Source organism: Gigantopelta aegis, chromosome 8 (genome assembly GCF_016097555.1).
Source record: "Gigantopelta aegis isolate Gae_Host chromosome 8, Gae_host_genome, whole genome shotgun sequence".
Classification (NCBI taxonomy): domain Eukaryota; kingdom Metazoa; phylum Mollusca; class Gastropoda; order Neomphalida; family Peltospiridae; genus Gigantopelta; species Gigantopelta aegis.
This window is the reverse complement of record NC_054706.1, coordinates 37,716,300-37,728,398: the sequence shown is the minus strand read 5'-3', so window position 1 is coordinate 37,728,398 and position 12,099 is coordinate 37,716,300. Positions and strand designations below refer to the sequence as shown.

General features: G+C 34.1%; 1 protein-coding gene across 1 annotated transcript in view; it reads right to left on the bottom strand.

The window, feature by feature from the left end:
• Nucleotides 1–8,498, bottom strand: part of LOC121379651 (cadherin-23-like) — a 42,143-nt gene extending 33,645 nt beyond the window's left edge. Inside the window, exons 1-9 of the mRNA XM_041508299.1 lie at nucleotides 8,412–8,498; nucleotides 7,043–7,141; nucleotides 6,621–6,791; nucleotides 4,275–4,415; nucleotides 3,833–3,949; nucleotides 2,784–2,877; nucleotides 1,415–1,530; nucleotides 593–683; nucleotides 143–276 (exon numbers count right to left, since the gene is read on the bottom strand). Coding sequence (XP_041364233.1) covers nucleotides 143–276; nucleotides 593–683; nucleotides 1,415–1,530; nucleotides 2,784–2,877; nucleotides 3,833–3,949; nucleotides 4,275–4,415; nucleotides 6,621–6,791; nucleotides 7,043–7,141; nucleotides 8,412–8,498 — 1,050 coding nt within the window. The remainder of the gene's footprint in view (nucleotides 1–142; nucleotides 277–592; nucleotides 684–1,414; nucleotides 1,531–2,783; nucleotides 2,878–3,832; nucleotides 3,950–4,274; nucleotides 4,416–6,620; nucleotides 6,792–7,042; nucleotides 7,142–8,411) is intronic.
• Between the last annotated feature and the right edge of the window lie 3,601 nt (nucleotides 8,499–12,099).

The following is a 12,099-nucleotide window of genomic DNA, read 5'->3' as shown; positions in this document are numbered from 1 at the left end:
ATTAACATCCTTAGTATTATGTGGTATAATACTTTAGCGTGAGCCCTTTAATACCTAGAAAATCTGATACATATTTAATATACATTTTAAGAAATGTATTCAGTAATGCTGCACAATGTATAATGAAAAATAAAATATTAACCTTATTTCCATTGCTGGACATGACAAATATTCCATCATCATTTCCATTTACAATGTTGAATGTGATAACTGAATTGTTTCCAATATCATCATCATGTGCCGCTACCACAAAAGACTGATTAATGCTGGCAGTACCTAAAACAACAACAACAACATTTAAAAAAAAAATTACACACTGTTTTATGTACTGTTAAATGGTAAAGAAACTCAGTTTACTGTTCCGTCTTAGCAGTAGATGTTGACAGAGAGTGCTCGTTGTCTATCATGCACAAATACAGGAATCCCATTTGTTTAAAGACATCTTAGCATAATTTTAACTATAAATATTAGGTGTCTAATCTATGTTGTCTTATATTTAGTCAATGTGGTAAAAAGTTTTTAAGTAAGCCGACCTACCCTACCTAAGTTTTGTTGGCACATTACGGGAAAGAATTTTTTTTTCAGACATTACCTTCCAATACATTGAAGACATACTGTGACTGGTAAAATTGTGGTGGATTGTCATTTTCGTCGGTAATAAAGATGTTCAATTCCATTTCAGCCTTCAACAAAAATGATTATAATCAACATAATCAAAATGAAAATTCAATTCAAAATCATTGTATTAATACATCTCTTCGGGCAGTATACAATACAATATGAACATACTCTCGTTTTTGAGAGGTACAACTGTAATCTAAGTAACCCTGCTTAAGCACTGAAATTTGAGGTATGTAACCCTTGTAATGTAGGATACTACTCTATGTGCTGAACTCACATGTTTTTTAAAACGTGTTAAAATTGTGGTAGTTTAAATTGTTATAAAATTATATTCATCAAACCAATATGGGAGTTGAAATGAAGTTTGATCTATGACGAAGATTAAGATGATCAAAAACGCCTTAAGTATACAGAGACATTGATATTCCAAGGAGGAAAATGTAATTAATATGTGATTTAACATGGCTCTGTCAGCTGGCAACATGTCATCATGGCTACCCAAAATGTGATAGATTTAGTTTATAGGAAAGGAATATTTATTTAACGACACCACAGCACATTTGAAACTATTTGTGGCTACGTGGTGTCTAATATATGTTTATTGAAACACTTGGTAGATAAAGATAGAAAATCCACTGCCGCCCAATCCTAATTATAAAACAGTAAGGGATATTTTATATACGCCTTTCCATAAACTGAACAGTACATACCATAGACTTTGATATATTAATTTAATAATATTATTATAATGCAAATAAGTGACAACTATTGCTATTACTTGTATTTAACTTACAGTGTGATTAGCTAAATCCTTGGCAACAATTGTAAGGCTGTAGGATGTTCTAGACTCTCGATCAAGTGGCAACCGCATGGAGACATATCCAGAGTCAGGGTGAATGCTGAACGCATCTGAAAATCATTGAATATCAAAATGAATATTTAATTTTTTATGTTTTTATGTTCTATTTAGTAGGGAGTGTGTGTGGGTTTTGTTTTACATTGTTGTCTGTATTTAACAATGGTCTTATATGAAGATGCTAAGTTAGTAGTTGTAGGTAATGCAGACCCTGTGCAACTAGGTAATAATAATAATAATAATAATAATATATATATATATATATATATATATATATATATATATATATATGCATAGCTAGTACGAAAAGGAAACAGAACTGTCGAAATACATTTGGGAACTAAAAAGAAAAAACGCTGAGTACACAATAACGTGGCGCGTAATAAGGAAAGTGAACACCTTCAAGAGAAGCACGGGGCAGTGCAATCTATGTATTGGGGAAAAGCTGGAAGTACTGAAAGCTATAGGGACCAACTCGCTGAACAAGAGAAATGAACTTATATCCAAATGCCGACACCCACCCACATGGATTAACACAGCCACCTAAGCTAAGCCGAAAAAGAATAGCCCGTACCCACTGCACCTGTTGTGACATCACTGCTTCATGACGTAACGACAGGGCAGTTACACGTTACCTGATGATCGCTCATAGCGTGAAACTTTAAGTAGTAACAAAAAGTGTAACGGTATATATATTTATACTGGCTCCCCAAGAGGTAGAGCACTATACCAGCCACACCAGGAAGAATACTGTATATCCAATATATATATATATATATATTTTTTTTTTTTTTTTTATTTTTTTTTTTTAATTCCAAGACAACACAAAACAACAACTTCAGTTTGATCAGCCTAACTTTGTCGGGTCATTGTTTTTGTGGTAAAATTGATTCCACCTATTTTTAATGAAATATATTTTAGTTACGACTAACATGGTAAAAAGAAGGGAGTTTGATATCGTTCCCTCTGTGAACAATGCAACACAAATAAGCAACATCGATCGTCACGATCGATGTTGCTTATTTGTGTCAGTCGTAACGGTAATTTCCAAAGGTCAATTTTGTGATTTGGATGGGACAGCTTGAGTGACTGTATTAACAAATCACTGACTAAGAAAAAACCACAAAAAAGAATGTTCGTTTAACTACACATCAGCACATTTTAAACCATGTCTTTACAGTTTTTATTGCATTCTTTCTTTTTGGCAATATACTAAGAATGTGTATTTTAAAACAAAACCTTCTCAGTCTCCAGCTTGGATCTAGCTTGAGATTTGGTAATGAATAAAATAAAATAAGATATATACCTTTGGGAGAAATGTTGTATTTGAGTTGCCCTCTGTCAACATAATCAAGGTCCTTTGCTTCAGCGTGGAATATTATAGATCCTATGGCGGTATTCTACAGATAGAACAAATAAATAAAATATATTGAATTTATCTTTGATTTGATAATGTAACCAAATATTTGAGTGCAAAAAAACCCCTTAAAACTAAAGGGTTTTTTTTAGTATTAAATAATAGATCCATGAAAAGGTCAGCAAACTCTCATCAAAGACATTGTTATTTTGGTGACTTTATGATGGTGTTTACTACTATATTACAAGCCAATCTCTCATTACATTCATATACCCTTTGCACTGAGGTCTCCATGGGTGGTTCACGGTGATTGCGGCCGTTAATGTAATGACATGTTTTCACAATTAGTATCGGTCATGATTTAGTCATAAATATATTTTGTAAAAAGAGTATTCATATACAGTATGTATTAGTTGTATAGACTGCCCCAACGAATCCCTGTACCAAGTTTTAGAACAATCCAATCTAAAATCTAGGAGAAAGAAAGAAAGAAATGTTTTATTAACGAGTCACTCAACACATTTAATTTACGATTATATGGCGTCAGACATATGGTTAAGGACCCCACAGATATTGAGAGAGGAAACCCGCTGTCGCCACTTCATGGGCTACTCTTTTCGATTAGCAGCAAGGGATCTTTTATATGCACCATCCCACAGACAGGATAGTACATACCACGGCCTTTGATATACCAGTCGTTGTGCACTGGCTGGATTGAGAAATAGCCCAATGGGCCCACCGACGGGGATCGATCCCAGACCAACCGCGTATCAAGCGAGCGCTTTACCAATGGGCTACGTCCCACCCCCAACACTCTAGGAGATCCAGAGAATCCCTGTATCAAGTTAGAATGGTCCAATCTAACGTCTAGGAGACAGACTTCAAGGGAAAAATGGTTGGACGCCGGACGGACGTCCGTCAAATTTCCCTTAGAAGGTCATAGCTGTGCTAACATTGATTTAAAGATATTTATGTGAATTCCATCCATTTATATTTACCTCTGAAATACTAATGTTAACAACATCTTCTTGAAAGTCAGGAGAGTTGTCATTTTCATCGAGAACGTGAACAGTTACTGTAGCGGTTGCTGTATAGTTTTCATCTGATGCTGTAACCTGGAATAAATGGTTTAGTGCATGTTCAGTCAGTCGTTCCTTGTCCTCGTTCAAGAAGACTTAATAGACAGCCTGCCAAAACACCTATACTTCTATAGTCTATAATATGTCATTAAATATATTCACTGCCAGTGTTTTGTTAGAAGTAGGTAGCAATATTTACTGAGATCTGTACAAGGTATGGTTTCTGGTGCGGGTAGTCCAACAATTATGACATTTAATATAACATAAAACCACCCGACCGATCAACTCCTAAAATGGTGGACCATGTTACAGAAAATCAAGTAGAAGGTGCGAGAACACTTTCTACAATACTGGCACCTACCTGAAAAGTGTACTCATCATGCATGTCTGCCGGGATTTCTTCACGATTTAACGTCTTGTTGACTACTATAACTCCAGACGATGGTCCAACAGAAAATGATCCATTGGATGAATCACTCGATGATACTATATTGTATGTCAGCTGGAAGCAAACGTTTGAACATAACATAAAAATATCAATGTATAACATTCGTCTCAATATACACATACACATTTTATATATTTTAATATGTAAATAAGTTCTCAAGCTTGTCAAATTCAACACAGATATTTTCAATAAAGATTTTCAGGAGTTCTATCATGCCAGTCACCACTTTCACCATATGCAGTAAAACAAATTATGGGTAAACCAGTTTTGGTGAGCATAAGCATTCGGTTCTATAGCATATCAATATTTATAAACAAACAGTTATTCAAATAGCTACCTTTTTATTAGTATTACTATGCTTCAAATGAGCACTAAACTGGCCGCTATATAGCAAACTTTACCGCACGTGCGTCAAAAACTGTAACATGCATCAGCCGTAAATATTGTTAACTACGTTACCTGTTTCGGTGAGTTTGGTTTGACACCCAATAGCCGATTAAATTTTTCGTGCTGGGGTGTCGTTAAACATTCATTCATACATTCATTTGTTTCAATGAGTGAAACGTTTAGTGGTATAGCTTACAGCCAAAACTTTCTAACACAAAACTTTTCAGTGTTTTATCAAAACATATATGTTGTTCAACAAACCATGTATTTATAATAATTTATAAAAATTATTTTAAATATTTTAAGACTTATTACAAAATGGAGTCCTCGAGAACCAATGTTAACAGACAACATTTTAGGAAAACGAATATAACAATTCTGATGTCTTGCAATCGTGTTATAAGTTGAGCAAATGAATAGTTATAATGGTAAAATTGTTTGGTTAAAAACATATAAGCTGCATTCTGAGTTTTAATAAATATATAAACAGATATCCAGAAAGATATTTATGTTAAAACATATAAGAACCATATATTTTGGGCAAATATCTGTAAAGAGAGTTTAGCCAGTAGACGCCGTGACAATCATGTGATTTCAATAACAACATAGCAGTACAGTCAAAAATAGTTTTTAAAATTAAGTTTTCTTTCAAATAACAGTCTTTGAAAATCATAAAAAACGGTATTAAAAATGTGCTGTGTTTATGAGTGGGTTAAGTTCAATCTTGCTTTCTTTGCTCGTTTTGACCTTATTTTTACGAACATTTCTGTGAATGTGACAGATATTTGTTTACTTTCCACATACAAATGTCCACGACGTCAGAAATCTTCAAATGTTCGTACTGATGCGCACAAACGACGCAATCACCGAAACAGGTCCTTCGCCGAAACAGGTCAACGGACGATATAATAAATGTGGTGACAGATTATAAAAATAAAATAATATTTGAACATCAAGATCTTGGCTTACTCAGCACATGAAACAGAATCTAAGGAGTATGGTTAGCATGTATGAGTATATTTTGTTTTTCATTTACAATACAAACATAATAATTATTATTCTCATATGTTCAGTTAATTAAACTTGTGTAATATTCATATATTGTTTGTAACGGTCAAAATATTCCTAAAAATAAAACAAACATTCTGACATGTCTAAGTTTCTACATTTCCAATTTGTGATCCGTTTGCTCTGCGAGCCTTCTTATTCGTTCTATTATTGTCGATAATTAAAAAAGAATTCCTTAGCTCATGCACCCACCTCATATTTCTTCAAATATTGATTTCCATTGCATAGGTTACAATGCTAAAACAACCAGTATGCAACTAAATCAACATCTGTTCAGAGAAAATATTCAAATTTATATATAGGAAACTGAACAAGTATTATCACTGCAATTTAGTGCTTCCAGGCCATTTCAGTTTGATACCATTTAAGTTGACCAGTATGTTTGTGTACATTGTGTGTGCATGCATGTGTTTTTGCATGTATGCATTTGTTTTTTACAAGCACACATATACATGCATCCGCAGTGACGGATTCAGAAAATACATTTAGGGGGGCCCCAGTGACATGAGGTGGAATGCCAAGGGAACTTTGGGGGAGGTTTGGAGAGGGATCGTAAAACAATGAAAATTAATATATAATAAAATTATAACTATCGCAAAATTTAAGGGGGAGAGGGCCCCTGTCCCCCCCTAGATCCGCCTCTGGTCCGCATTATTAGTAAACATTAATACTAGAAATGAAATGAAAGGAATGAATGAATGAATGTTTAATGACACCCCAGCATGAAAATACATTAGCTATTGTGTGTCAGACAATGGTAAATGTCAACATAATGGAGACTAGAAACTAGAAATAAATTACTACCTGCGTGTCCAAATCGAGATCCACAGCCACAACAGTTAAATTTGTTTTATATCCACCAATGTTCACTATAACTGGGTCATATATGTTAGCAGCTTCCGATACTTCTCCTCGATAGTTACTTCTTTGAAACCTTGGTCTGGTGTCCTTAATATCAAGTATCTTTATAATCACCTGCATTGAAAATATGTGTAATGATTTATTCCATCATGTTTAACAAATGGAAGTTCATATTATAGTTGATAATGCTTAATAAAAATAAACATTTGAATACCGGAGGCCAAATTTACTAAGCCTAATTTTCTTTGACACAGGTGTTTAAGCATTGTAAATGTATGTAGTTACATGGATGTAAGGCATAAACAGGCTTTGTAAATTCGGTCCCAGATGTTTAGGAATTAAAGGTACAAATAATAATACAATACCTGTGCTTGGGCAGTTTGATTGTTGCTATGAGCTTCAACTAGAAGTGTGTAGTGATCAGTTTTTTCACGATCCAGTTTTGTGGCTGTTGTTATTAAACCCTAAAAATATAAATAAATAAATAAATCAATCAGTCAACCCCGCCACTTACAGTCAAGATTACGACACGACTTAACACCAGCTACTATCCGGATGTATGTTCTTTTTTAATTGATTACCCAAGGAGAGAACGCGCTTTATCAGTTGTCACCCACCTACCCACCTCTACTTCAGATAATATATTATACTTTGTCACTAAAATATTATACTGCCGAATTGTTTCCAATATACTTTCAGCTGAGGAGCGTTAAATTAGGAAGAACTCGCCAATAAAGACTGTGTAGAAAGTACAGGTGCTGAACCAGTTAATACAGAAGACTGTAATGCAGACAACTGATTCGGTGAAGGATGCTTTATTGGTCTGATATATTATGACTTGCTCAACGTAGGTGGTATGGGCACTTCTAATCAAGCATAATAAACACAAATTTGTCCATTTGGTATCAAGAATGGAAAATGAAAATATCTTGAATTGTATTCAAACACATTTTGTCGCAGCAGGAAATTATGATCGGGGTTGGCGAGATCTGGAGAGACATGACATGGATCTATAGGTATACCGACTCATGTTACCCCTACCGGTATACATTGGAGGGAAGGGTGTATCCTGTTATAATACAAATTATTTTTGGGATACCTTAGTTACTTTTGGATCACACGTCAATTATAGTACCGTCCTGGAATTGTCTTCTACGTGAAAACCGCAAAGGTGGGTTAATTAATATCAGTAAGAAGTGTCATTTTTTTGTAAATCCTCCCCTTTTGCTACCAAAAGTGGTGGGGAACCTTGGTAGCTAAGGCCACCTTCCTGTCAAAGGTTTTATGACAGGTGTTTGGCGGTCTCCTCGGATCTTCGAAAATAAAATCATTACCTGCGGCCAACTTGAAAAACGTGTTCTTGATATAAATGAGTAATTAATTAATATTATAATACAGATTTAGTTGTACTAGGCCCACATCTATACATTAATGTTCTTTCACTTTGTTTAGTGTGTTGATGAACCATTTTAAAACCATGTTATCCATGCTTATATATTGTATGCAGGCATTAGACACAATTTCATATTTTTGCTATCAATAAGTAAAACGGTGTTTACAACTTTGACTGATCTGTTATCAGTGGACAGTGTATTTTCGTGAATAACACCATTTAGGACACAAATTTATATTTGAAAACAAATATATTTTCAAACTGAAAAATGTATTGGCCTGTTTTTTTCTGACAATGTCATATCTCCTAGTTTTATTTTACACCCAATCAGTCATACATACCTGACTAGAGTTAAGGTGAAATATTTGGTTTTCATTTCCATCTGTGATGATATAACTGATCCCAAGATCTCCCAACGTTGTGTTCATGTCAACAACTAGATGTCCGCCCAGTACATCTTCTCTAATACTGGTTGAAATAAAGGCTGGGCAAAAGGAAAATAATGAATTATCGCTTCGAACATCGATGGTAAGATTGGCATTTGAACACAAGTTGGTATAATTTGCATTACACGCTTGTAACTTCAAATTATATTTCCCAGCAGCAGTGAGTGTTATATTGGCTTTCAGAATGCCAGTCGTGCTCCCTATAGAAAATATGTTTCTATAATTGAGAAGTCTGTAGAGAACGCCACCATCGCTACTGGATACAAATGTAACATCTTGAGAGAAAGCTGTCACCTGGAATGTCTTGCATGATGCCGATGTTTGAACCAATACTATAGGAAGTGGTAATGGCCATACTGGCGCTTCTGGAATATTATCCACATTAATAGTCACAGATGTTGTTGCAGTCTTGGGAACGTATGATAAATCCTTAGCAATAACAGTGAGCACGTATGTTTGACCATATTTTCCTTCGAAATTTAAACGATTAAACACAGAAATATTTCCTGAATATGAATCAAGAAGAAACATGTTATCTTCATTGCCCTCGGTAATTTGATATTTGATTGTGCCTGATGAACCCCTATCAGAGTCATTCGCAAATATTGCACCAATCACCGTATGTAGACTGGTATTTTCTGGAACACTGAATGTGTATGGAGTATTCCAAAACACTGGTTCATTGTTACTGTCTTTGATGCTTATGGCAAAATGTTTTTGATTAAATTTTGGTGGAATTCCATGGTCGCTAACATGCACTGTGATATTGTAAGTATCCTTCACACTTCTATCAAAGTGATCAGAAACGAATATACTACCATTTATAGCGTTTATCTCAAACTTTCCGTCTGTGTTTGTTAACCAGTATGTAAATCCCTCATTTGTATGGTCTTCGTCTGTTGCTTTCACCTCGAAAATAATGCTTCCTATTTCTGCATTTTCAGGAACATCAATACTAGATGGCTCTAGTAAAATAATAGGAATATTGTCATTTACATCCACGACTGTAATATTAATTATGGCAAAGTTAGAATGTATGCCATCTGTGACCGATACATTTCCTGTGATTATGAAATGTCCACCATCGGCATCCAAAACACCATTTGTGGTTAATATCCCAGTGGACGAGAGTGAAAATCCAGGCATGTCAGCAACCAGTGAGTATATCAGTTCGTTATCAGGCGAATCTTTGTCACTGGCAATGACCTGAAACAATATGTACAAATAACTTTAAAATGGATGCATGACAGATACTGTACATCAGTGTCAACCAAAATTTGACCAGCGTTAACATATTTTACTAATTGAAAAAGTAATAATATAAAAAGTAAGAAATATATAATTACAAACTGTAAGCACCACTATGCAGTTGTGATCACCAATAGACCAATATAAAAATCAATGGTTAATACTTCAACTAGTAGCGTTAAAAGCCTGTACGTTTACAAGTATTTGGTATCTGTTTCACACAGAAAAGTACATCAATATGATGGGTCAATGTACGAACAAAAGAAACCGATTTTTCTAAATTTCGAACTGTATTATTTGTATTGTTTGTAATTATATAACAATAGGTTTTTTTTATTAATAAATGTATGTTTATATGCAAAACTGGGCTTCTAAATTACCGAATAAAAAACAATCCTTATACTTACAGGAAGTCTGAAATAATTATTTCATATTGACCATGATCCATATTCTATAATTATGTCATTTATCCGTGATATAGATTCGAAATACATCGAAAAGTATGGCTGTTAGCTCTAAATAGTCTAGGAGCATTTTTGGGTAAAAGTCGGGAACCATATGGCGGCCATTTTTGTTTTGCCATTTTGAAGGTGAAGGACTCAAAATCCAGCTTGGGAACCGACAAATTTGGATTCAGCATATCCAAATTATTTTTAAAAGTTTGGTTCCCAACTTTTACTCCAAAATGCTCCATTTTGAGATTCCTCGTCTAGACTAAAACGTAAAGTTACAGTGCCGAATTTATCAAGATTAGTTTTTTCACTTACAACTACATACATTTACAAAGCTTAAACACCTGCGTTAAGAAAAGTAAGCAGCGTAAATTTGGTCCACAATGTTTTATGAATTTGGCCCCTGAAGAGTACACTTATGTTTATGAATGAAACATATAACAAGATTATTTATGAAGGTACGAGTAGAAATTATCTCCAGCAAAATATTTCAACTAGCCTTATCCCTGTGGTAACTATTGTCAAAAGACCAGCTGAAGACTTGATTTGAATTCTGATTTAGGTTGAGTTTCAAACACTATATTATTATTGATTACCTGTTAATTTAACTGATTTGAGGAATATTTAATGACACACCACAATCTGATTAAAAATGAGCTCTACTGGTCTACCAGTAGATCTAACTGCATTGCGTGGACTCTCATGTCCAGGTGACATTTCATCTATAAATAATAATTTAAATATCGACCAATCACACTTTATATCCTTTTATAGCGTTATTCGGGAGCATGCAAATTCTACAAATATCGGGTGAGACTATCTATGCAATAGGTGAACTTGTTGGTCTATTTCAACATTAAAAAACGGGATCGGGGGGGAGTTCAGTAATAAACTCTGGATTGTACACTAGTATAAATAGATTTTTTTTTGTCTTGAAACAAAAGTTCAACATTAAAATTTTATATTGAAATTAGTTTCCGGCATACTTTGTAATTCACCCAAATCACTTCGTCCACCCTCGTCATAATTCCAAATGTTTTTAAATTCTTTTCAAATCACTGTCATGATTTTGCAAGTAAGGTTTTGATTGGTCGAATGAAAGGTCAACTAGACATGAGCTCCAACGTGGTACTTTTAGATCCACAGGTAATAGTAATTAACCAGTGGAGCTATTTTTAATTAGATTGTGACTCACCAGTACGAAAAACACATGACTAACAAGGGTCAAATAAAGGTAAATGACTAAATATCAATACAAAAAGTTAAACATTATCAATAAAAGAAGTGAGAGTCTCATTCATGAAAGACATCATGAATGAATGAATATTTAACAACACCCCAGAAAGACACAATGATGCATATTAACATATAAATAGATTTTAAAATCCATCCTAATGTTGTATAATACCTGTAGAACTATTGTTCCGTTTTCTTCATTCTCGAAAATGTGAGCTGCATATACAGTTCGGTCGAACATGGGTGCCTCGTCGTTAATGTTAGTCACGGTTATGTTTACCAGCGTAAAGTTCATTCTTGGAAGAATGCCACCTAAAAATATACCACAAAACATCATTGATTTGTAAAGGTAATTATTTTTAACAAATTCTGTATACAAGACAGTTTATATCTCACATATTGTAATAATTCAGCTTTAATATTAGTAATAGATGTAAAGACATTATTTAGAATGAATGAATGAATGAATGAATGAATGTTTAACGACACCCCAGTACGAAAAATACATCGGCTGTTGGGTGTCAAACTATGGTAATGGAAACAAACAAGGTGATGGTCAACATCAACAGAAAAATTCAAGATATAAATAAAAACAGTGTAAAGAACTGTGCAAAAATACAAATACAAATATCACAGATAAGATACTG